Source organism: Nothobranchius furzeri, chromosome 6 (assembly GCF_043380555.1).
Source record: "Nothobranchius furzeri strain GRZ-AD chromosome 6, NfurGRZ-RIMD1, whole genome shotgun sequence".
Lineage (NCBI taxonomy): Eukaryota > Metazoa > Chordata > Actinopteri > Cyprinodontiformes > Nothobranchiidae > Nothobranchius > Nothobranchius furzeri.
In genome coordinates, this window is record NC_091746.1 from 44,770,333 (window position 1) to 44,797,587 (window position 27,255).

The window sequence follows — 27,255 nt, forward strand, 5'->3', positions numbered from 1 at the left end:
ATGTAGACTATTAAAAGAATTGGTATTAGTGGATAAACTGAGGCATTTTCTTTAGTCTCCCTTGGCCAGATTATTATTGTGAATGACAAGTGGTTCTCAGACATAAAACATAAATTGAGTTTTTATTTTTGTATTTTTCTCAGAACCTCAAATTAAACGACATCCTACTAACGTAACACTCCTGATAGACTCCAAAGCAGTGCTGCCCTGCGTTACCCTTGGCAACCCCAAACCAGATGTCACCTGGCTTAAAGATGATGAACTAATAAAGGTATGTGTAAATGCTGTATCCTTTAGTTTTTTACACAGTTAGAAAAGTTTGGTGATTTCCAGTTCTGAAATCAGATTTACGTTTATGAAAACATGTCTTCCAGATCAGTGCCCGTGTTACCATTCTTGATTATGGGGCGCTGAAAATCAACAACATACAAAAGGACGACGCCGGGCAGTACCGCTGTGTGGCCAGGAACAGCTTTGGTTTAGCCTTTTCCAAACCTGTCACCATTGAAGTGCAAGGTGTTTATTTTCGAAACGTACATGTTCATTTTATTTTAACCAACTGCAGTTTCAGTCTCTGAGTTTTATTTGCGCTTGTGTGTGGTTTTGTATCTTGCTCAGCTCCAGCTCGAATCCTGCGAGTCCCAAAGGAAAAGAGGGTAGAATATGGAAGTCAGATATCTTTGGAGTGTAATGCCACTGGGAATCCAATCCCCACCATCACCTGGCTGGAAAATGGAAATACTGTGAGCATCCAAGTACATTACTCAACTACTAAAATAAACCTACTTAACTACAATAGATGTAGTTTTGGTTTGGGAAAAAAATTATATATATATATATATATATATATATATATATATATATATATATATCTTTCTGCAAAGAGTTTGCATGTTCTTCCTGTGCATGCACCAGTTATCTCCAGGAACTCCGGCTTCCTCCCATGACTGTCAGGTTGATAGGTCTTTCTAAATTTTGTTTTTACTTGGTTGTTTGTCCTGTGTGTCTCTGTGTTGTCCTGCGATGGACTGGCAATCTGTCCAGGGTGTACCATGCTTAAATGCCCAAGGACTGCCAGAGAAAAGCACCCCCCCCCCCCCCCCCCCAGCAACCACATGTATGAGTGGACAGATATGGACAAGCTGTACACATTAAAATTAATTTTAGTCTTAGGATCTCTATTGGTCTGAAAAATACAATTCTTGCAGGTTTGGTGACAAGACTGAAAAGCTGAAGAGTAAAGAGGAGTTAAGTGCCTGGCCCATAACTGGAGGGTTGCAGGTTAAAGCCCCATCTGTTGCAGTTTCCTTGGGTTTTATCTGTCTTACTCCTGGTGGTGGTCGGAGGGACCAGTGGCGCCAGTGCTCGGCAGCCTCGCTTCTGTCAGTGTACCTCAGGGCAGTTGTGGCTACATTGTAGCTCATCACTAGCAGTGAGTGAATGTGTGTGTGCATGGGTGGATGACTCTTTGTGTTGTTAATCACCTTTTGGGGTGGGGTAATAAACTTAGAAGGTGCTTAATCAGATACAGGTCATTTATCATATGAGTAAATATTCCCTGAGGAGGTTCCCCTGGGATGATATCTAGTTACCATCAACATCATAGCTTTGAAACACAATCTTTAATTGATCACAAATTTGCTCATTGACACCCATGTCCTCTGCAAGGAGGCACTGTAATTATGAAAAAGACAACTCTCACTATCTCAGGATAGAATTGTTTTAAGCACAGTAATGATAAATGAACCACAATTGTATAACGCCTTTCAGAGGCAGAAGACTCCAAGGCACTATACACTACACTGTATCATTCATCCGTTCACACACACATTCACACTCTGGTGATGATGAGCTACATCGTAGCCACAGGTGCCCTCGGGCACACTGACAGAGGCAACGCTGCCGAGTACTGGCGCCACCGGTCCCTCTGACCACTACCAGCAGGCAAGGTGGATTAAGTGTCTTGCCCAAGGACACAGTAGCATTCTCTGCAGGAACCAGGATCAGTCCTACAACCCTCCAATTACTGGACAACCCGCTTGACCTCCTGAACTGCTGCTCAGCAAATTTGCTAGTTAGCGGCTTACATTAACATTAACATTCAGCTACTTGTAATGATAATTGTAACAGCAGTACTGTTTGCTGTATCGTTTCAAACTAATTTATTACATTAGTTACATTTGTTAAAAAAAACTGTTTCTCTTAAGTCAACACTAGCATTTATCTTTTGTTTTCTTAAGCCTTTGTTTTCCTTCCCTTATTTTCTACAAGTTGGAAAGCTCATTAAAGTTGTTGAATTAGCTATTATCCTAATTGTCTTGACTTTTAGACAGCACATAACACTTAGAAATAACACTTCAAGTTAGAAGCTAATGATGGTAAGTTATTAAAGTAGTTGTATGCTGGTATTATAAGCTACAAATCATGCATGATCCAATTAGTTAAATACTCGCCAAAATAATTGGTGATTATCACACGCCTATCACAATAATTGTTTGTGGCAGCCTGAATATTGAGTGAAATGCCTAAATCTAATAAACTGAAATAAATTAACTAAGAAAGATTACATGGATTTAGCCAGTTGAGAGATTGTTTGTTAAAGGCGCCTGAACAGAAAATATGAAACACTCGGAAACTTACTTCGGCTGAAATGTATGACCTCATTATCTTGTAATAATGGTGAAAGAAGTGACTCCTTCATCCAAAGCTGTCTATGTCTGTCTGTTGTTTTCACTCAGACCCCCCCCCCCCCCCCCCCCCACATCCACACACACACACACACACACACACACACACACACACACACACACACACACACCAGTTAAAGTGATTTCAGACTGGCTGTGGGGTCAGCGTCATAAACAGCAGGGAACTCTCATCATGGTGAGAGAGGACGGAAAGGATTGTTTTGCAATTAGCTCACAATACACATTGTTATCAGGCTCAGTGGGATTATTTTTATTTAATGGGGGACTGGCGTTATCATTTTACCAAAGAAAACCCAAAGATGACCACTATGCTGTAGTGGACGTAGTTTTGAGGGAGAACAGAGGGGACATGTCCCCCTACTTTTTCCAAAGTCAATTTTTGTCCCCTGCACTGTCCAAAAGCAATATTGCACTAAATTAAATAGACAGTGGTTGAGCACTAGAACCAAGCGGAAAACAACTGCTTGTGTTGAAGCCTGTTTCCCAGTTCATATTACATTTTTGTATAGCCTACTTATTGTGAAGATCCCCCCAGGTCTTCATGCCGGTTGTGTCCCCCCACTAGTAAAAAGTCAGAACTATGTCCAGGGTATGAAGTGCTAATTGATAACTAGACATTGTTATTATGTGCAATAATTATCTTGTTTATCTTAATTTACAATTATTCTCTTGTGTAATATCTTTTGTGTGTTACTCTGCTATCCTCTGTCCTTGAGCTGTTGCAATAATGCGGTTTTCCCCACTGAGGGACAACAGAGGTATTCTAATTCAAATTCTTAAAACAGAATTGGTACAAACGCACAACATGTCTATGTATTTGGTTAGAACTTTGGAAGAATAGAGAAAACAGACAGTTGTTATAATGATTATTTTGGTGGATTTTTGCTACATAATGTCTGGTGCTTTATAGCGCTACAATGTGATCACAGGCCCACATCGTTTGTAAATGCTTTTTGTATCTGTGTGTGTGCTGATTAAAATGACTGTGGGAGCTGATTTTCTGACAGCTTGTTAAGGTCATTAATTTCAGCGGGGCAGGAGTGAGCACATCCTAAAAACAGGCTGTGTGAAACACAACTTCAAATTTAGACATAGTCACATGTCGGCACCTAGCCTAGCTCACTCATTCACACACACACACACACTTCAGACGCTCACATATCTCATTGTTATAAATAAATACATGTAAGTGTGAATCCAGGATCCAAAAACAACTAACTAAATAGGATGTACTTACACCCTGTGAATGTCAGGGAATGTTGATGTCCTTCAAAGGATTAGAGTTTATCATGTCATCAAAATTTAAAGTTAAATATTAGACACTCATTTATTAGTTTGATATTAGGCTTGATGCAAGATAGTTCCCATAAATTCTACTGGGCTCTCTTTTTAAATGCTTTAAGCTAAATTTCATGTAAAATAATGCTCCTAATTGTCGTTTTTACCTATAACAGATATACCGATACACTGTCTGAATCTTGATCTTGAACACTGATATATGCTGTGTCCCCCTCTCTAACTAAAACATGTGAGGTTCCTAACAGCACACATCTCCTAACATGTATGTTTACGTTTTAATCCTTTTCTGTGCAAAATGACAACTACTTCAATTTAAGTTAGTAATAGAAAAAGTGCCATATTTATTTTATCTCCAACAGCAGCTGAATGCCGTTCTCCCTGAGCATGATGCTAAAATGTGTTTATTAGTTAATAATATATTTATGATGTTAAAACATTTATAAAGATCTTTAGATAAGAAAATCAAGCCTTGAGGGAAGATTCTTTTGTTGTTTGTTACCCGTCTACTAATAGCTATGTGCTGCGAGGATAGCGTATGTTCACTACACAGGGCACATTTCTGTTTCACAAGTTGTGCCAAATAAACTAAGACATCTCAGAGTATTTACCTCAGATCTGTTGTATTTTAACATGTTGAGAGAGAGAAGTAGCTGAATAGTTTCATGTATAATGTGTATATGTAAAAGTTGTGTCATAAAAAAGACTGAAAACCAATACAGATATTCTCCGATATCATATTTAAATGCCGACATTGACAGTAGACAGCTAATATTATCTCTCGTAAGAACATTTGCCCACATTTTAGGCTTCCAGGCACTTTTTTAGTTATGTAGCAGTTGTGTTTAAATGTGTTGCCGTTTCTGCCTGAACATTTCTTTTCAAAATTAGTGACTAGACTTGGCCAATATTCAGCAACTTAAGGTTTTATTCAAACTAATCCTAAACCTATCAGTAACAGATCTTCCATGAAGAAGTATTTACTTCCAGATCACTAATTTTCAAGTTAAACCAAAATAAAGTAACCCAAGTGAAACATTTTTTCATCCTGTTAAATATTGTTTTTCAATTAAATTAGCTAACAGTCAGTATCAGACCTGGAAACAAGAATTAGTGCACCTTATAGAAAATGTCATTCTTTGAATCCTACGCTAGTTGAGACATGAGCATGTTTTTTTTTTTGCCATAACAGTCTGATCTGAGTGTTAGAAGCAACAGAGGCAACTAAGAGAAATACACTCCTCAGTTGAAAAGTTGGGTTGTTGAGAAAGTCAAAGGACACTAAGCCAGTAAATTCCACAAGGATGATTTGTTTTATCTCTATAGGACTGCACGTCGTTACTGAAGCCATCCGTGCTTGACTGTGTCATACCAGAGCATTATTCTGTGTTTTCACTCTTCAGAAGATTAACATGACATAAAATAGAGAGGTGCCATCTAGTGGTGCTTCTGGATCCAACATAAGATACAAACACAGCTGTGAAAGTTACATATCACAGCTACTTAGAGGTAAATCAATGTTTAAAAAAAGTGCATTTATCAGTACTTACATCAATACTTTGTATGGGAAAGTTCTTGTACTTGAAATGATGTAGTACCTTAAGTTTATTTCATCTTTGTGTAATTTTGTTTTCAGATCTCTGGAGCCTCAGTAGAAGAAACCTTGGTAGGAGAGGTGATTCTGTCCATTTTGACAGTGAAAGTAAACAAACCAACTTTGTTTACATGTGTGGCCTCTAATAAACACAGCGCCGGGGCCAACACTGTTAAAGCAAGTGCTAGAGTCACTGTTGCAGGTAGCGTGGAATTTTAATTCTGTTTCTCTCATAAGAATCAAATGTTTAAAGGATAGTCACGCTTCTTTACTTGGTGACTTGTTTTGACCCGTTCTTTGTGTTGTGCCAGCTGTTGTTTAGTTTAGCTTTTGTGCTGTTTCAACTGTTTGTAGCCATCCCCAGTTGGCTGGTCCTTACCCACCCCAATTACAGTCTTTTCAAAAAACAACACAAAAAGACCAATCAGACACACGCCACCCGTTAAAGGCCACGTACACTGAGCTTCAGTCCCCTCACAGTCTGTGCCTTCAAACAGAAGCACCATGGCTGTTTTCCTGTTGTTTAACGGACATATTCTTATGTGTCAACTTTCTTTCTTCTTTTTTTTGCATGTTCTGCCGGTGCTCATTCACACGGTCTACTCGGGGGATTGCCACTTTCCTGTAGAGTGGAGGTAAGCAGAAACACTTGTGTTGCTTTTTTCTGTGAAGTCAAATTTGCTGAATCAAAAAATATTTCCAGTTTGTCTGGTTCGATTACTTTTCTTTAACTTTAAAGAAACACACTTGTGCTGCCTTCACTGGTTCTGCTGAATTTAAACATTACAGTCATGCCTTTAAACTTGAAACATTGTAAATGAGACAGGTCCTTTACTGACCTGTATGATGAATGTGAACCACAACACAATTCAATTTACCACATCCGGACTATGTAACATAAAAAAGAGACATCTACGAGACACAGAGAGTGAGGGACAGAAGAAATTTGCATCTGGATGCTGGATGAAAAGTGAACTACAACTCACTACAAGTCGTGCAAAGGTTTAAATGTTAGCTTTAACAGTATTTCATCATATTACGAGTACATCTGGGCTGCACAATCGCAGTGACAGGCAATGAAAGAAAGAGCAAACATTACATCCAGAGGTTTAGTTTAAGGGTTTGACTTTTGAAGTATTAGTCTCCCCAAGAGGTGACATCTGGAGTTTGTAAAAGTTGCAACACAGAAGGTTGGTCTGGAAGTACAACAAAAAGGTAGACAATGATTTCAAAATGACAGACAGGGAAAATGCAAAGCTTGTCCGTGCTTGAGGAAAAACGGGCAACATAAGGGAAATCAAAGAAGCAGACAAACCAAGGGGCAAAAATACACAGTCCGCTACACAAACAGGCAGGTTTATGCAAATTGTTGGATAGATGGTCATTCAAGAGGCAGAGAGGAAGTCCAATGGACAGGATGTAGCCCATGTCATCATGATCAACATCTGGCCCATGTTAAAGAGGTTACTTCAGGTGAAATGACTTGTTTTGCTTTGTTTGTCCTTCCAGCTTTTAGTTTATCTATTGCATAAAATGCAAACTACAACCTGAATCAAAATACCAAATTAATTATCAAGTAACAATTAATATCTTCTTGTTCTAAGAGCGATTAATGTGTGTCTCCTTTCCACAGGCTTTACAAAGACGTTACTGGCTACTGTAGTGCGTATCGTGGAGACGTTTGTCGCACAATCCTGCGAGACGATGCTCTAGTTTTCTTTAACTCCTCCCTCTCGGACCCCGAGGACATGCAGGAGTACCTGGTTCAGAGCTGGTGGGCGGAGCTTGAAGGACTCAGTGGGCTTTGCAGCCCTGCTGTTCGCTCACTGCTGTGTCACTCCTCTTTTCCTGACTGCAATCCATCAGGTTTAGGACCTGCCCCTAAACCCGTCTGCAGGTACCACAATTCCCATAGTTTTTGGAGAAATGACAAAGAAACCAAGGGTTCAATGATTTTGATTTTTCCTTTGTTAAACAGGGAACATTGCTTGGCAGTGAAGGAGCTATACTGCCATAAGGAGTGGTTGGTTCTGGAGGGAACTGGATCCATTCATGCTGGGCTCTTGAGTTCTGTAACGAGGTCCCACTCGTCTGTTTCACTGCTGCCCAGCTGTCAGGTTTTACCAAGTCTTCGCTCGAGCCCGAGTGCTTGCACGTATATTCCTTTTGTTGGTAAGCTGCATCATACTGAGGAAGTTATTTTAGTTATTTTAAACCATACATGTGCACTGTTTGAACCATAATTGACTCAAAATTGAACAACTGAAAGAACTTTTCCTGGTTTGGAAAGAACCGATAATATGGTTGTACAGAAAAACTTACCTGTTCAAATTTCTCTATTACCCTGCTTATGGATATCTATAAGTGTCTCTGTTTTTTTTTTCAGATTTAAAGAAAGATCAAATAACAAGTAAGTGTAGAATGAAGCCTAACAATATGGTCCAAATATCACACATCGATTTAATAATCATTAACCCAACAGTGACCGTTATAAAATGTATCTAAGTTCTTGTTTTTGTTTTTAACAGCAACTTGTTACAATGATCGAGGGCGTTTCTACCAAGGCAGTGTGAATCACACCAGGTCTGGGAAACCATGCCAACCCTGGAGTCAGCAGGTAAAATGGACATGAGCACATTGTAGCCACAGTTGGGCACACTGACCGAGGCGAAGCAGTCGTACACGATGCCACCGGTCTCCTTGACCACCACCAGTGGTGTCTATCCCAAAGACATGACTGATGGAACCTTGTTTCCAACTAGCAACCCACACATGATGTTACAAGGCAAACTACTAACCCCTGAGTCTCCGTGACATCACTTACAGGTGTCTGAGGCTTGAAATTGAAGCTAAGTATCTTGGCCAGATCACACATCTGGACACACCTGGACAATACAAAAATGGGCAATGATTTGGAGCTGTGAGCGAAGCTCTTAAGATATGAGTTTTGCTCCAAGCTCCAAGCTAATTGAGCTAACCGAAGCTAACTGAGGTTTGTGGGTGCTTTCAGTCCAAAAAAGTGATTGGAGACCTTTAACGTGAAGCACACATCAACTCACTAAGTTCCAGCATTTTTGAGGTATCCGTCAGAGAGCTCCACAGACTACAAGCACAGCCTCAGACCTCATCGATCGAAGCTGGGATGAGTGAGCCCAGGCTTGATCTGCTCCTTCTCCACAGTCCGAGATTAATGGGGCTCTGGCAGAGGTGGGGTGGCGGAGCTGGGCGTCAAACATAAACACACAGAGGACACAACTAAAGTTCAGAGAATGGAAATGGCTGAACACTTTTAACGCAAGAATGAGGCTGAGGCTTTTCCCGGAGGTAGCTACTTGCGCTAACTCTGACGGCTCATGCTACCTGCCAATTAAACCTTATTATTCATAATTTCAAGCATTTATTTACACCTAAACAGAAGTGTTACAAAAAACCCACCTTCCCCAGAGTTGTCATGACCGTAAACTAGATCCATTAAACCTAAAATGGTTTTTTGAACCAGGCTGTAAACATGTTAATTGCTGCTGTGAAATTGGCTTTTTTATCATGGAAGTCAATGAGAGTTAGCTCTGTTTTGTTCTTCCTTGTTGGCTTCACTTTATTCACCCTATTACTGCACCTTGGGTCAAAAACAACTTTCAGATTCAACAAAAAGGACTGAGTCATTTCATTCCATTTATTTATTAGATCCCCATCAGCTGCTGCTTCGTACAGCAACTATTCTTCCTGGGGTCCGACACCACTGTAGGGTTAATAAGCTACATATCTAGGAATTAAAGGCTGTTGCTATCAGCTTATGTTTTAATTCCTAAGAAGATCAAACAAATTAACGAATGAAATCTACACACACACACACACACACACACACACACACACACACACACACACACACACACACACACACACACATATATATATATATATATATATATATATGAAATAGATATAAATTAATACACCAACTTGCCTGGTCTATGTTAATCAAAAGATTATACTATTTATTTTTAAAGATTTAAATATTAGCAAAAGTTATTTTTTAATTCAGAAGATCTAAAGATCTTTACTTGTTCAGTGATCAATATACACCCACTCGGTGTTTATTTCAAGAAAGAGTCAAGTTTAAAAAGGTTAAGAAATTTATTACTAAACAATTTAAACATGACAATTTAAAAGGCAATTTATAAAAGACAATTGATAAAAGCTTTGGTAATAAAAACAACCCTGTTTATTTGGATGAATCTAAGGTGAAGTGTGTTTGTTTGCGGGTGGATGCATGTATTAGAACGTGTATCTTAAAGAGAGGACGCGTTCCGGGTGAAGAAAGAATTTGGTTTTGTCAATAAGCTAAGTTGTTCTTGTTAAAGAGCATTCAGACGTAATCTGTGTTCTACCTCACCGTCAGGCGACCCACGTCGTGGATCCGGAGGTCAGGGGAGGATGTTGAGCAGCCTCAGGGTACTGGGTCCGGTAGGGAAGACCGATGGTACCGACTCGTTCCGGTCCTAGAGATGCCGCAGGCACACAGGTGGAATTGGTTTGCGTCTGCAGATTCTTAAGGAATCTCGTAGAAACAGCTTTGTTCTGCAGGTATCGTTATGTTGTGTTGGAGCAATTTTGCCACCGTGACAGAAATCACTTGTTTGGTTAAAGAGAGTGTGGGTGGCCGTCCCAACTTCTCTAGAACTCACTCGCAAATGACGAGAGTTCTGTTTAAAAGATGGCTATTATCATTTCTAATGAATCAGGTTTTGACATGTAGAAGGAAGATTTAACAAACCCTCAGAAACACGCCTCCCTGAAGACAGAAAGTTCAGGAGTTATGGGAAAAGTCATGTGATTGCAAGTTACCTTTAACTTAGTTACTGTGACCTGTGTGAGCTGACGACGTGCACATGATTCTTGTCACATTACTGATTATCATTAATAATTATTAACCAAAGAATAATAATTCATTTCAGTAAGTAAACACAGTTATAATGAACCTTGATGATTAGTAGTAAAGAGAGTTTATTTAAATGGTTTTTTTCATGAAATGTCCTCTTCTTGCTGTGGATGGAATAGCAGTCAGATAAGCAGACAGCTGCATAGATTAAAGGGGTGGTAGCAGACTTTAAATCTCCTGTGAAGGACTCTATTGCAGATTGGAGTAGTAGCCAGGGCAAGGTGACCCAGGCTGTGTATCTGACCTGTGAGTCTTAAAACCAGGCCATTACGTGACGTTACACCACTATACAGCAACCAATATTTACAATAAAATACACTCAAACATTCTCACATCACAAAAACAAAAAACACAAAAAAACATCTGCTCAAATTACACAATAATTACAAACCATGGCAAAAGCTTCCTCAGCCATTTTGGACATTTCCTTCACATGTTCAATCACAATTCCCATAACTAATACATAAATCTAACGCTCTTGTGTGTCAACAAAAATATATTTAACTTATTTTTGTAAGTAATTAAATTACCCTCCAATACTAGAAAGTTAGGTAACGTGTTCCAAGCCACCATTGCTCTGTTACTCAAAGTTTTTTGTTTTAAAGTTGTTCGACACCTTGGTAACACAAACCTATAGAGTGACGTTTGCCTAGTGGAATGATGATGTATATCTGAGAAGAATAGAAATTTTCTGTAAAATAACTCTGGTACTTTGGTCATCACCACTCTCTTAACAAAACACAAAAGTGAATACTTCATAATATTTTCCACATACAACCATGATAGACAAGAATTCATTACAATTATACTAGTACTATAGGAACACTGCAAAGCCAGACGAGCCACTTTATTCTGAGCTACCTGTAATCTGGCCAAGTTACCCATCGATGTACTCGACCAGACTACAGAACCATAATCCAGATATGCCAATACTAAAACTTGGACTACTTGCTTTAGCAGTTGATTAGACATAGACTTCCTACAGTATCTAACTACAGCAGTCCCTCTTCCCATTTTCATCAATACCTGGTCGACATGATTATTCCATGACATTTGGTTATCTACTATTACCCCCAATAAATTAACATCCGTGACTTGCTCCATTTTTGTGTCACCTACCATCAGCACTAACCTTGAGTTTTCTTTTAAGGAATATTTAGATCCTAAAATAATACACTTTGTTTTTTTCTAAATTCAAAACTAATTTATTTCTTGTCATCCATGTGTCCATTACTGCTAACTCCTCATTTAGAATCCTGTTTAAATCCATATCTGTATCTGCAGAGGTATGAATTGTGGAGTCGTCTGCATACATTGTAATAGTAGCTTGATGTAAACTTAAGAGGTAAGTCATTGATGAAGATTGAAAACAACAATGGTCCCAGAGCGCTCCCTTGTGGCACCCCACAGCTCACCACTACTTGATCAGAATAACTTCCATTGAAATATACTATATTTTTCCTATCTGTTAGAAAGCTGTTCATCCATGTTTTGGCAGTCGATTCAAATCCATAGCACTGCAACATATCCAAAAACACATCATGATCAAGTACATCGAAATCTGTACTTAAGTCTAAAAGCAATGCACCAACTAATTTTTTATTATCTATTTCTGTCTTCCAATCATCAGTCATCTGTGCAAGAGCAGTAGCCATGGAGTGCCCTTTCCTGTATGCATGTTGATATAAATGAATTCAGTACATTTATACAGAAATATTCTTGAATTTGTTCACATATTACTTGCTCCATTATCTTACCAAGAGCTGGTAGTAAACTAATGGGTCTGCTATTTTCTCCAGAAACTGGTTCTTTATTGTTCTTTTGGTATGGGAATTATTTAGGCTATTTTCCATTCCAATGGACAAACACCTGCTCCTAGACTTGTATTAATAATGTGAGCTACAGGTATTGCAATTAAATCAGCTACCGACTTTAACAACTTCATCTCCAATTCATCAACTCCAGCTGTTTTTTCTTTACCATCCTGAAGTAATTTTGCTATTTTATCTGCATCTACAGTCACAAAAGAAAATTTACGTGTCTTGTTTGCCATAATTTTCTCTCTTAATAATTCACCAGATAAATGAATCTTTATCCACAAAACCAAGTCCTTCCCTTATATTTTTGAATTGTATTGCTAAAATAGTTGCTAAAGTTCCTCGCAATTTTTCTCAGCTTGGTGAGAACTTTCCCGTCCGCTTCTAAAAAAGATGTTGTTAGCCTTCCCTTTCTTCCCATTAATTCATTAATCGTATTCCACATTTTTTCATTATCCCCTTTTACAGAATCAATTTTACTTTGATAAACACTCTTCTTTTTATTCTATTTAATTTGGTGACTTGATTCCTCAGTTTCTTATAAGATTCCCACCTCATTGTGTCTCCTGATTTTATCACTTCTGCCTTTGCCTTCTCTCTTAATGTCATTTTCTCTCTAAGTTCTTCATCCAACCAGGGTGCCTTAGAGTTCCTCATGGTTAATACAGTTAATTTTCTCATTGGTGCATGTCTCTCAATGACAGGTGTTAATAATTTACAGAAAACTCTTATCCTCATTAGGATCAATCTCTTTCAAAATTATCAACCAATCAATGCAGCTTACATCCATGTAATACTTATTCCATTTCAAGTTCTTTAAGATCCGCTTGAAAATGATCTTCTGACCAGATTTTGGCATTTTTGTCTTTTGGCCTATTGCTACTAAATTATGATCACCATAGCCTACCGGTACTGTTATTGCTTTTGAACACTTCGCTGGTGCGTTTGTAAAAATTAAATCAATACAAGTGGCTGATACTGATCCATCAGCCCTGCAACTTATCCTAGTTGGGCTGCTGATCATCTGCTTCAAATTACAAGTTTGTGTACTAGCTAACAATATACTTCTGATGGCACATGATGTTTTATTCCAGTCAATATTAAAATCTCCCATTACCCACATCACACACTCTGTCAATCATTTCGCATATTAAATTAACATATTTCACTTCTGCATTAGGTGGGCGGTAACAGCACCCAACTATCACCCAAGTCTCATGTCAGTTTTAAAATTACTTCTGATTTTTTCATCAGCACTGAAAATAAAGATTTCTACAAATATGTCAAGGTTAAGGGCTAGCAGAAAGTCCCAAGCACAAATGGCAACTGATTTTTTGTCAGTATCTATGAACCCATTTGAAAAGAAATGCAGATGATGTTAAAACGTTTGTGTTTGGCTTTGAGGAATGAATAAAAACGGTGCCGCCATCCTAGAAATAAATAAATATGATAAACTGTTCATCAGCTATCCCTGACTTCAAACTCAGCCACTAAAACACACAGTAGAAGTGCTGACAAGTGAACACACACGCACACACACACACACACACGCGCGCGCGCACGCACGCATGCACGCACGCACGCACACACACACACACACACACACACACACACACACACACACACACACACACACACACAGAGAGAAACAAACATTTGCTGCTGCCCAACAGCCTCTTCGTGTTTTTATGGCTGTGCTCAGAGAGAAGGTCTTTTTGGGTGAGCTGTTACTACTCTCCTGTGCAGAGTGTGTGTGTGTGTGTGTGTGTGTGTGTGTGTGTGTGTGTGTGTGTGTGTGTGTGTGTGTGTGTGTGTGTGTGTGTGTGTGTGTGTGTGTGTGTGTGTGTTAATGCCAGGTCAGCAGAGTGGGAGGAGCTCCTCATGTCACATCCTGCCTCTGGAAGCAATTAGCTCTCACACGCATATGTTAGACAGGCACACACTCCAGAGAACACTATTTAGTTCACCACTATAGGTGTACATTCACTCAACTGAGGAAATAACTGCCCTCTAACACAACTCAGATGTTGGCGGACTCTATACTAGATGTGAGTTAGAGTTGATGTGAGACAGAAAAGGCTGACATTCTTCTGAGTCTGAATTCTGTCACTCGTAACTTGATTTTGAAAACAAAACAACCCAAAAAAATTATGTTTATATATTTATTCAGGACAATGGCCATTTATTAATTTACAGACTTCAAACAGCAGCCAACCACAAGCGGGCATTTTTGCTTAAACTTCAGTATTTATCTATTTCATATCTTGATGAGTCAAACTAAACTCTAAAGAGCTGTGAAAAAGTAAATGCCCCCCCACCCCCATTTCATTCTGTTATTGTTTTTTGTCACAATTGAGTAGTTAATGCCAGCAAACATATTACAGAAACATAGATGATTCCAAACTGCAGTTTTAAAATTATGATAAAATAAATCTATATAAACTAATCCAATTCTACAAAAAACAATACTTTCTTTTAATAAAATCATGAATAAACAGTGATTTTCATTTGGAAAGCTACGTTCGGTTTCACTAGCTGCACCCAGACCTGATTAACACCAGATCTGGAGGATTTAGAATAATTTCAATAGAACTGATCTGAAAACATAAATTCAGTTATAACATCTCTCAAAAAGCAACACCTCATCCTAATGCCCCGAGGAGACAAATGTGTAATGTTTTGAATGCATTTTTTCAGAAAGATCATCATACTAACAGGCAGACATGGTGGTGGCAGTGTGGTGGTCTGGAGACCTGGACCACTTGCTTTAGTTAATAGAAACATTAATTTTGCTCTCTCTGAGAATGTTCAGCCTTAAAAAGGCCGTTCATGCTGGAAAGACCGTCAGGGTGGCTGAATTAAAACAATTCTACAAAAAAGAAAAGGCAAAAAAATTCTTCAGTGGTGACGTGAGACGCTCATTACCCGTTCTCTCAAACTCTCCATTGCTAATTTTGCTGCCAGGAGAGTTACAACCAGTTATTAAGTTAAGAAGGCAATTACTTTTTCCAGTTTGGTTTAACAGATTTTCTCTTCAGGAATAAAATCATTTGTAAGCTGTGTTTTGTACTTGAAATGTATCTGCTAACCTGAAACATTTATTTTCAAATTCAACTCGGTTTATTAATATAGCACCAAATCATGACAGGAGTCGTCTCTACTCTTCACAACACCAACATTCCACTTGAGTTTAGTTCATTAAGCCAATTAGTGATTTAGTTCCTATAAAACGAAACCCAGTAGATTGCATCAAGTCACTGACTAGTGCCAGCGTCTTTAAAGCAATCCTCATTCTAAAAAAAAGCACATAGCAACAGTGGAGAGTAAAACTCCCTTTAATAGGAAGAAACCTCCAGTGGATATAATCAAATAATCAATGCATTGAGATGCGGACATAAATGACTCCTCATCATAGAAGAAGAATGCCATAATCGATTATAGTGGAATGCAATTTTTTTTTTAACCACAGCTCCACCATCGCATCCAAATTTGTCAAATTGGGACGTGTCCTCCACATTTACCGAGTAGGAAATATTGGTCTGCCTTCATGTGGAGTTCCTACCTGAGAATGAACCTGAACTGAGCAAGCCCGATGGGTTCAGTCGGATTTGGGCCGATGAATTATGTTAAAAGAGCAGGTTGGGTTGCACAGCGCACTCGAAAAGTGAGAGAGACATGCATAGAGTTTCTGCTCACATCACAGAGAGGAGCACAGGACATACCTCTAAACAAGAGTTATTATTTCTCTTTGAAGTGCTTAAAATGGTCAGTTTCAGTCGAACTAAGTCAGACTGAGTGTTGGGGAGGGGGTGGGGATGAGTGACAGCGGCTGCAGCATCTAGTCATCTGTTTATTTAGGGTTGCAGAGAAGTTAACAGGAGAGAAAGAGTCAAAGAGAAAATGACACTTAACACTTTATTATTTTCTCTCATAATGACAAATATATGTTAATCAACTTAAAAAAAACTTGAAGGAAGCTTTGGTTCATTGTAAGTTGTCTTGTTTCCCATCTGCTCCTCCAGAGACACCATGACATGAGGAGATGATAAAAGCCCCACAGGGCAGGTTAGTGGAAAGGTTGGTAGTTATCCGAAGGAGATCCATTAGCTGGGTAGACTAAAGGGAGCATTTGATTCTCCAACATTTCTAACATGAGACCATTGGGTTCAAACTAAAAAAAACTAAGCCAAACATTTCATTTCATGTTATATTTTCTTACACCCTTGAACTGTGGTATAAGTATTTGACTCTAAAGCTGCTCAAATACATTAAAAGCTAATTTATGGATTTATTGGACATGTCCTGTAGGTTTTCAGTATGTTTTAAGATTTTGTTAGCATCTGCAGAGTTTTTCACAGCCTGTGCGACTGTTAAATGAGGACACGGTTCTTTTTACTTTGATAAATCTTCCTACATGTTTAAAATGTTTTGCCCTTTTACACATTGTCCTATATGGACTGTTGTGAGTTAATAGCTTTGGGGAGACGGCATGTTGTGCCAGACACATTTTTAATTCTAAAAGAAAATATCTGACATCTTCTCTTTATCGATGAAAACATGTAGTTGAAATAATTGCGATGCTTTGACACATGAAATCAAATTGTTGACCCAATAATTGCTATTGAATCAAATTGGGAGACTAGTGAAGATTCACACCTCTACTGAGCAGCCATCTGTCACGACTCACTGGGGTTTGAGAGGACAGGGCAGACACAATTACTATGAAACAGAGTAGAAGAGGATGATTTAATTGAATACTATTTATCAATTTTCTTTTATATTGTAACATTAAAAACATAAATGCACATATATAATAAAGACAGTTGAAACAAATGTTTTATGTCCAGTGTGACTTGCTGTTTTAGGTTGACTCACAAAGACAAACTGGTATGAGATAATGTATGCTTTACTGCACAGAAATGGAAAATATTACACGAGTAATTCCTGAGCTTGATGTGTTTATGACCCACCCAGATCACAGCTGCATTCAGGAAGTTCATCAAATGAGTCAAACAGCCACCAGATCCTGCTTCAAAGAGGCTGACACATTTATTTACACGTTTCTCGTCCTATCAGTGTTCAGTTTGAGTCAGCATTAGGTGTGACTCATCAAGTTTAGTTACAGCTTTGGTGAGGTAACCCAAGCTGGTTAATGTAATAAGGTGACAAAGTGTTTTAGATTAGTTTGTTACATCATCTATGATTTTTTTTTGGCCCATTTAATATTTATTTAAGCAGCTGTAACTTCCTTTTTTCTTCAAAAGCAACTTTCTAGTTTTTGATAATATGCTAAATGTTTGGAAATGTGGTAAATATGTATTATTCTAACATTTTTATGGTTCTGCCAAACCTTTGGAGGTAGACAAGTTAAATGCATGGCTGGATGCTAAATGTGAAAAAGGAGATTTGAATCTAACTTCCTCCCAGGAGTATGTGAATTCTAATAAGCAGTGACAAAAGGCTGACTCCCTTCATCTTCTTTTGATCACTTGTTGTTATTAACAACAGGCTGTCTGGGATCCATCAGACGTTTGCTCTGTGAGCTGTTTGCCTGACACCCTCAGCTGAAGTAACACATGTTGAACCCAGCCCTCTCAGCTCATGTGTCCCAGGATGGATTTGATCATCACTTTTGGATTATTATGGCACAAGAGGATATTTAAGTTGGCAGTCTAAATTGCAGACTGAGTTGAGAAATTCCCTAATGTCCACAACAGAACATTTTATCACACCTCGCTATTAGGCTCAAACTACACTGTAAAACTGAGCACGTTCCATGACGTGACTTTTTTCCAACATGTCGTCTGAATTTTTTTTTAAACGCTCATACATATACATGCTTTTTTCATGAGAAACAATGGTTCTCATCACCATCATGCTCCTGTAGGTTCCTCATCAGCACCGGCTCTCTGTGGATGTCATTCCAGAGCTGATGAACTCGGAGAATCACTGCAGGAACCCTGGAGGAATCAGTGACAAGCCCTGGTGTTACACTTCTGATCCCAACATACGCTGGGAGTACTGTGCTGTGCCTCAATGTGGGGAAACAGGTGCAGCATCAAGTGCTATGTGTTCTTGTTTGTTGTGTTTAATTCAAATTTATGGGAATCATTTATTATGTAAATAGATTTCAGAGAAAGGCACAGGGAATTGAATGAAATGTGTGACCCACCATTCAAATGACTAAACACAGACTTTTGGAACTTTTATAGAATTGTTATTTCGGTTAATTCACAAATTGAATGAAGGTTGGGCTCAGATGCAATTATGAGAAGTACAATTATATTAAATGAATCCGGGCAGGATGAGGTGAAATAAGAAGGGATAGGGTGAGATGAGATTGAGAAGAGATGAGATGAGATGAGATGAGATAGGGATGGAGATGAGAATGAACAAGACAATGTAAGGTCAGGGGAGGTGAGATTACAGTAAATCCTCTAATACAGGCCCGGGCCTGTATTTGACTCAAGCTCATCAAGCTCCAGGCCTTTATTGGAAGGAGGGCCAGAATTAGAGGCAGGCCTCTATTTCTATTTGAGCAAAATGAACTAATGGCTCGCTGAAGTTTTTGACAATTAAAATTGCGCCACATTTTCAAAGTTAAACACATTTCTTTTAACAACGGTAGTTTCTGTTTCAGCCATCTCCCCCCTCCCCCTGCGCAGCGGCCGCAAACTCACTGATGCGCCTGCAGCCTCTCGGAGTTCCTGCTGCTCTAAACATTAAAATAATTATTTCATTTTCTGTTCCTCACTTCTGATTACCTTCAATGGTGTCTGTTTGTTGCAACCACCAGGTACAAAAACTAACTTGTTTTTATTTGACTATTTTTCTGTCCTGCCTGTTTATTATCTTCCTGCATCTCCTCTCAGTCCTAAAGAAAAAACTGCTACCTGGGTTCATATATATTCACCTTATGAGTTACCTTTGAACTGCAGTTGTAAAAGATCTACCGACCGCAAAAACAGCGGAGTGCTCGCTGCTTGGTGGCCGCATCAGTGATCGGTGCGTCACCGGATGACAAGGTGATGCGCCCCGCTCCACAGCGAAATGCATCAGGCGCAAATAAAAGACAGAAAACATTAAAGGAAATGAGCCGACATGAACGATCGGGTGTCAGTACCGACGCTCTGGCACAGCGCGTTGCCCCCCTGAGCGCAGGAGCTTGTCACCTGCTGACAGCAGGCTGCTGTCTTTTCCGAGGGCTGCATCTTGCCGGTCATTATCACGTGACAGCGACTAGTCGATGACAGGCATAAAAAGTCACTATAGTGAAGTCGACTAGTTCATACAGCCCCTATTGCTCCCCAGTGTTCTGCAGCGCACGTTCTCGCCTCCTCATCGTCTCCGCACGGTTAAAGTTACCCTCGCGGTCTATCACTGGCAAATCAAAAGAGAGACGATGACACAACCGCCCCCCCTACTTGCTTGTTACCACATTCCACCCGGCCACAATAAGAGACCGGCCATTATTCACCTCCATCGACTACGGCACCGGCCAAAATATGATACCCGTCCGTTAATTGAATACAGGCCTGTATTAGAGGATTTACGGTATATGTATTAATCTGAGATGTGTAGAGAAAATTACTTAAAATGAGATGAGGCAAGGCAGGATGAGGTGAAAAGACATGAGATGGCTGAAGGCGAAATAATTCAGTTGAGATTAGATATGATGAGTGGTGGTATGCCAGTCATGAGATGAGGTGAAAATGTTGTTACAAACAAGTTCAAGTATTGCACTGACAAACCAGCCTTTGCATTTGACATGGTGACTTCCTGTTACTGTTTCTGCCAGTGCCAAACCCGGTGTTGACAGTGCATCGTCAGGTTCCTCATTACCCTCCCAAAACCTCAGTTTCATCACCTGGTTACTCGATGTCTGTAATTGTTGTTGTCCTGACTTCAATGGCAACTGCAGTCTTCCTCACTATCATCATCCTTGGCTGCCTTAGGAGGAGGAAGCAGTGGAGAAACCGGAAAAGGTATAGAAAAGGAAAACTGCTAGATATTCGCAACACATTTTTTAAATATAAATTTTATCATTCTACCCTTCACTGTTTTATTCATCAGAAGAGAGATGGAGACCCCAACAATGAGTGCTCTCCCATCAGAGCTCCTGCTGGACCGCCTTCACCCCAATCCCATGTACCAGAGAGTTCCCCTGCTGTTGAACTCAAAGCTGCTGGCTCTGGAGTACCCTCGGAATAACATCCAGTATGTCAGAGACATTGGAGAGGGTGCCTTTGGACGGGTTTTCCAAGCCAGGTGAGAAAGAACGTAGAAAATATTGGATGGAAAAAGTTACACATGCCCTGTATCTGTCCCATTGGGAAACAAGATGTGGAGAAGAGATTTTTACTGCCTTCAAAAAATATGTTCATTGAGGCTGTTTCATTCTCTGTCAAAGGCCAACATGATGATGGGGCTGATGATGAGAAGAGAGGCAAGCCTAGGACAGGGGAGAGGACATCATAGCTAAACAAGACCTCTGGTCATGTTGAGAGCTAATTAACAAATTCACAGGGAAAGCTGTAACGGCAGTCAATTCCAGACGCCCTTGACCCTTCTCACAGCAGGACACAAATGCCACACACTGAATTCTTTCATCTGAATAAAAAGCAAACCTGGGTAATAGGGATATTTTATTGTTAAAATGTCATTAATCTGTCAACAGCTGGATTCCCAGCAGTGTTCAAGGTTTGCCTGAGTAGATTTGGAACTTTAAATAAATTTAAAGGTGTCCCCCAGTGCAAACACTGAACTCTACTAGTTTTCAAATAACCCAAAAAGGTTCAAATAAAGGCAACTGGAATTCTTTGGTTTCTTGAAGACGTTTCGCTTCTCATGGGAGAAGAGTCACGTCTTCAAGAAACCAAACAAGTTCAGTTGCCTTTATTCCAACCCTTTTGGATTACCATGACCTGGATGACTGAAAACCTTCACCAGCAATTTTCAAATAAATTACAGAATATTACAATTTTAGCACACAAGAACAGCATACAGTTAAAGTCCCATTAGTTGTCACACACACTGTTGTGTGTGCAAAATTTGTTCTCCGCATTTGACCCATCCCCTGGGGGAGCGGTGAGCTGCAGACACAGCCACGCTCAGGAACCATTTGGTGGTTTAACCCCCCAATCCAACCCCTTAATGCTGAGTGTCAAGCAGGGAGGCATTGGGTCCCATTTTTTTCAGTCTTTGGTATGACCCGACCAGGAATCAAACCCTGATCTCCCAGTCTCAGGGCGGACCCTCTACCACTAGGTCACTGAGCTGGTTACAATGACTTGCAGTGCAGTGTATTTATAAAGGTTGAAGCAAGCAAATATGTTTGAGGCAAAAATTCTATGGCACCATCAGCCCATGATTTCAGAGCCTCTTTAAGCTTCCTCAAAAGAGTGTAGGCCGTGTCGATGTTCACTCTGGTTTTAGCTCTTTACTTCACCGACAAAACATTAGTCTGACTTTTACTTCCAGGCTCCACCAGGACTGAAAAGCAAACTTCTTCTTGTGTTTTTTATTGACAGTCAGCAAACTGAACAAGCTAACTGCTAGCTATTATATTAGCTACTGGCACAGAAAGCAGCTACCAGCCAATAAGCAGGTATAGAGTGCCTACCCACTTTTTATATCTGTCAAGTGCTGTTTCTGACCAACCGAGGGGTGCAACGCTGTCCCATGTGCCGCTAGAATACATTTCTACCAACACAATCAATGAACTCTGCTTTTTAAGGAATTGGTTAACGTGTAACAAACTACTCTGTCTGGCAAAATCTTTGTCAAAGATGGGATGGTGTGGTAATTTCATAACTGTGTGTCTGTGTGTGTGTGTGTGTGTGTGTGTGTGTGTGTGTGTGTGTGTGTGTGTGTGTGTGTGTGTGTGTGTGTGTGTGTGTGTGTGTGTGTGTGTGTGTGTGTGTGTGTGTACACACACACACTTGTTATTGACTCTGAACAAGGGCAAAACTGAAATAGTAGTTTTTACCCCGAATAGCCACCAGCCCCATTGATTGGACCTTTTATCGCTGCTACCCTATGAGAAGTCTGTAATTACAGATTTGGGTGTTAAAATAGATTCTAGTCTATGATTTGATAGACAGTTAAATTCTGTTGTCCATTTGTGTTTTTACCAGTTGAGGCGCTTATCTAAGATTAAGTCGATCCGCACACAATAGGAATTAAAAATTGTGACCAATGCTTTTATTATCTCTAGATTAGATTATTGCAGCTCCTTGTATGCTGGCCTGAGCCAGTCCTTATTGACTCAGCTGCTGCTGGTCCTGAATGCTGTTGCTGGTTTCTATTTGGAGAATGAAAGAGGGACCATGTCACTCCCCTTCTGGCTGCGTTGGACTGGTTACCAGTGAAATGTTGTGTTCTCTTCACGATCCTGGTTTTTGTTTTTAACACTTTACAGATACACTTGAACTTGAACTCTAGATAAGTGAACATCAGCAGGTGTGAATTTAAAATAGAAAATGATGTGTGTCTTTTGTCATAGCTTTGAAACCTTAAGTAAAAACAAAAAGGTTCAGTATGTTGATATAAGTAGTTTGAAAGTTTATGATGATTTTCTGTGTATTTTCTGGTATCTGCAGAGCACCAGGCCTGCTGCCCACAGAGCCTTTTACTATGGTAGCTGTGAAGATGCTAAAGGAGGAAGCATCAGCTGACATGCAGAACGACTTCCAGAGAGAGGCAGCACTCATGGCTGAATTCGACCATCCCAACATTGTTCGACTCCTAGGTGAGTATTATTGTGCTGTGGCGTAGAACTCAAATCTATCTCTTTCCAACCTAAAATATAGGACTTGGGCACAGCGGTAGCTCAGGAGGTACAGCATGTTGTCCAGTAATTGGAAGGTTGCAGGTTTGATCCTGGCTCCCACCAAAGAATTCTGCTGTTGTGTCCTTGGGCAAGACACTTAACCCACCTTGCCTGCTATTCTATTTGAAGCAGTGATGTTCCGCTGCCGCTTGCACTGCTGATGTTCCCAGTGTGCTACACAATACAAGTCATTTACCTTTACCATTCATGGAATGAAATCAGCAACAATCAGAACAGGTACTTGTGTTGTTTTCTGCATTTACAGCTATTATGATTTTCAACTAAAACCCTTGCAAATACACTTGCCAGTAATGTCAACAGTCCCTCTTGTCAGTCCTAAAAGTCAGCATTGAAAAAGATTTAACCCTGCCTAGAACAGTAGACGGATTTTTTTCCTGCTTGTTTTATCTCCTATAGTTTCTACTACAGTAATGAATGAGAAAAACGTTTTAAAGACTTTAAGTACTATAAACCAACTCCAGATAGATTGCCTTGCCAGTAAGCAAAAGCAGCTTGGCAACTTATTTACTGTTGTTGGCCCAAGTAAAACAAATGCTCTCTATGTAAGTTTATCTCCACTAATGCTGCCTATCTTATCTTACACAAACAGTTCAAATCCAAATATACTCAGGACAGCATGCTCTTTTTGGCTCTGGCAGAAAGTAAACAGAGCCATCGGTCATTGGCTGTGATGAGGGAAGCCCCCTTTCTCACACACACACACACATTTGGACTGATACACTTGTGGGGACCTGTCATTGACTTCCATTTGTTATAGTAACTTGATTATGCCTAAGCTTAACCCTAACCATACCCAATACTGATCTGTCCCTAACCCTAACTAAAAGTTAATTCACCTAAACCCAAGTAGGGACCAGCCAAATGCCCCCTCAATTTCAAAATGTCCCTACATTACAAGGAAAACATGAAGAAATGTCCCCAAACTGTAGTGCAATCCACGTACACACACACACACACACACACCCACACACACACACACACACACACACACACACCCACACACACACACACACACACACACACACACACCCACACACACACACACACACACACAAACACACACACACACACAGAGTTATGAAATATCTCTAAAATCAACATCCTCTCACTCACAGCTCAAAGAACTCCAGTGTCTAATATTTTTAACATTCAACCAGCCCTTTGAAGCGTTAGTGTCTAAATGTTTGGTGCACATGGGACCAGTGTGGACTAGATTATTTTCTTAACATCTAATTACCCTCAAACACTAATAATAATAAAGTGCTGCTTTTGAAGTGCAAAAATAGGTGTCTGTAATTTGAACATGTCAAATTTAGGGATTCCATTTGTCTGCACGGCTTTGTTGCATGAGTGGGTTATCTCGTATATTTAGCGTCTGAGTGAAGCACCTTAATCCACCTTCTGACCTCCAGTCAAGGTTGCTACTGTTGAGTTACTCCTTGATATTGACTCCCTCCCACTTTCTCTCTCTCACTCTCTCTCTCTCTCTCTCTCTCTCTCACACACACACACACACACACACACACACGCACGCACGCACGCACGCACACACACAGACACACACACACACACACACACACACACACACACACACAGATTTTTCCTAAAATGGGCCTCACATTGACTCTCATTTTCTGAGGCCGTCTTGACCCAAACCATCATCACCATCAATCCATCTCTTACCCGTCTGATATAGTTCCTGAAGATTTATTGGTTCTAAAACCGTCTTCAGTCATCATTACATTTTGTCTCACCTATTTTAACTTTGTTTTTATATTTGAAGTTATTTGCTTTGTTTTATTTAATTTTTATTTTGTATTGTGATCTTTTGCCTCATGCTGTGAAGCACTTTGGTCAGCAACAGCTGTTTTAAATGTGCTAATAAAATTTACTTTAACCTTAATAAATATTTAAACACCAATGAGTAATAATCTAAACTTATTTTTGTCAGTTTGTATATGTTAAGATGATTTATTACCAAGTTTATTATATTCTCACATTAACTTTATGCTGTTTTAGTCACAAACATACTCAGACTTTTATATATCTGGTCTGAAGCTGCCAATTCAGCTTGCCATGTTCTTATTTTCAAAGATACTGGAATCTCCACAAGAAATTAGAATAATTATTTCAAGGGTTGGACACTCATTTAACCCTCTCAGGCTCAAAATAAGTTTTGATAAAAGGACGAACAACTAAGTCCTTCTGGGGTACTGCTGAGCTAAAAAATGCTCATGAAATACATATGTGGAGTAACCAGGTAGGTAGGTTTTAACGTTGCAAATCTGCAACACCTGCCTCCAGAGGGTTAAAGACATTTGGGAGGCAGCCAGCAGGTCACTGAGCTTCTGAGTACAAAAACAAAACTGGAACTTAAATATATCATGGTTGAGAGAACAGACGAGAACATTGTGTATACACACACTCGTAAAGTTAAGGTGTTAAGCGACCACTACTGTTTATTTTGTTTTCTTCATTTTAGATGTGTCAGAAAAGCATTGCTTTACAAGACAGACATAACCCATTTGTGTGTGTTTCCTCAGGTGTGTGTGCTGTGGGAAAACCAATGTGTCTGTTGTTTGAGTTCATGGCTCACGGCGACCTCAATGAGTTCCTGCGTCGCAGATCTCCAACCCAATCTGTGCGCACACTGAGTTGTGCGAGCCTCTCAGGTCGGAGCTTCTCCTCCGATGTGGAAGTGGGACCTCTCTCCTGTGCAGAACAGTTATCCATCTCCAAGCAGATTGCTGCAGGAATGGCCTACTTATCAGAGCGCAAGTTTGTCCACCGTGACCTGGCAACGCGTAACTGCCTGGTCAGAGAGGAAATGGTGGTGAAAATTGCAGATTTTGGCCTTTCTAGAAATATCTACTCAGCTGACTATTACAAAGCAAATGAGAATGATGCTATCCCCATTCGCTGGATGCCTCCTGAGTCCATTTTCTACAACCGCTACACCACAGAATCCGACGTGTGGGCTTATGGTGTGGTGTTATGGGAGATTTTCTCCCACGGCATGCAGCCATACTACGGAATGGGTCACGAGGAAGTCATTTACTATGTGAGGGATGGTCACATCCTGTCTTGTCCAGAAAACTGTCCGATGGAGCTGTACAACCTGATGAGGCTTTGTTGGAGCACACACCCATCGGACAGACCGAGCTTCAGCAGCATATATCGGATTCTGGAGAGAATGCATCAAAACAGCCTTAATGTGACTACAGATACTGAGGCTGACTGCTGAACTTTACTGCTATTTCAACAGAAAAAAAAAACACCTGAAAAACTTGATGTCTGGAAAAAGTATTTTAATGACTTTCATGACTGAACACATTTACGTCTACTGGACTCTGATGATGTGGTCAAGTTAGATAATGTCCTCATTTTTTACCCTCTACCCTTGATGTGAGCGTGGCTATGGGGAGGGGCACTGCAGGGTTGTCAGAAGGCCCCACACAAAAAAATACCAGCTGAATAATTAACAAAACTTTGTGTGGAATCCCTTTTTGTTTATGCAAAAATGATTTTCTGTCTTTCAAAGCTCTGCTTAAGCAAGGCTCTACGCAGTGTCTGCTTTAGAAATCATGGGAACACTTTGGTTTAGTGAACACAAATTAACCATTAATTAGCTGCCAATTAATATGCATATTAGTGGACTACTAAGTCTGAATTAGTCATTATTGTAAGCTATTGTTAGGTGCTGATTACCAGTGTTGTATTTCTAATATTAACAGGCCAGAAATTAAGAATTTTGATTTGAGCTAATTAGTATGTGCGTTAATCAGCAACAAACCATTTACTTTCAGTTAACAAAGTATTATGAATGACTTATTTTGATAAAACTCTTAATTTATGGCATGTTAATGTTAGAATTATGTCACTACTAATACGCTGTTAATAAGTGCTTAATAATGACTAGTTCAGACTTAGTAGTCCACTGATATGCATGTTAATTGGCAGCTAATTAATGGTTAATTTGTGTTCTCTAAACTAAAGTGTTACCAAAATCACACCCAGAAATGAGCTCAGGTTCACCATTATTTTGCCAA

General features: G+C 39.8%; 1 protein-coding gene across 2 annotated transcripts in view; it reads left to right on the forward strand.

The window, feature by feature from the left end:
* The window catches only part of musk (muscle, skeletal, receptor tyrosine kinase), a 35,006-nt gene extending 7,751 nt beyond the window's left edge, over positions 1–27,255 (forward strand). Inside the window, exons 4-18 of one of the 2 annotated variants that reach the window (XM_054744206.2) lie at positions 144–271; positions 375–516; positions 619–743; positions 5,641–5,796; positions 6,507–6,526; positions 6,902–6,919; positions 7,232–7,495; positions 7,577–7,770; positions 7,985–8,008; positions 8,127–8,215; positions 18,242–18,404; positions 20,153–20,339; positions 20,428–20,622; positions 22,956–23,104; positions 25,750–27,255. In XM_054744206.2, coding sequence (XP_054600181.2) covers positions 144–271; positions 375–516; positions 619–743; positions 5,641–5,796; positions 6,507–6,526; positions 6,902–6,919; positions 7,232–7,495; positions 7,577–7,770; positions 7,985–8,008; positions 8,127–8,215; positions 18,242–18,404; positions 20,153–20,339; positions 20,428–20,622; positions 22,956–23,104; positions 25,750–26,450 — 2,555 coding nt within the window. In that variant the 3' untranslated portion in view covers positions 26,451–27,255. Of the gene's footprint in view, positions 1–143; positions 272–374; positions 517–618; positions 744–5,640; positions 5,797–5,901; positions 6,234–6,506; positions 6,527–6,901; positions 6,920–7,231; positions 7,496–7,576; positions 7,771–7,984; positions 8,009–8,126; positions 8,216–18,241; positions 18,405–20,152; positions 20,340–20,427; positions 20,623–22,955; positions 23,105–25,749 lie in introns of those variants that run through there. The other variant, XM_015976472.3, reaches the window with a different exon arrangement.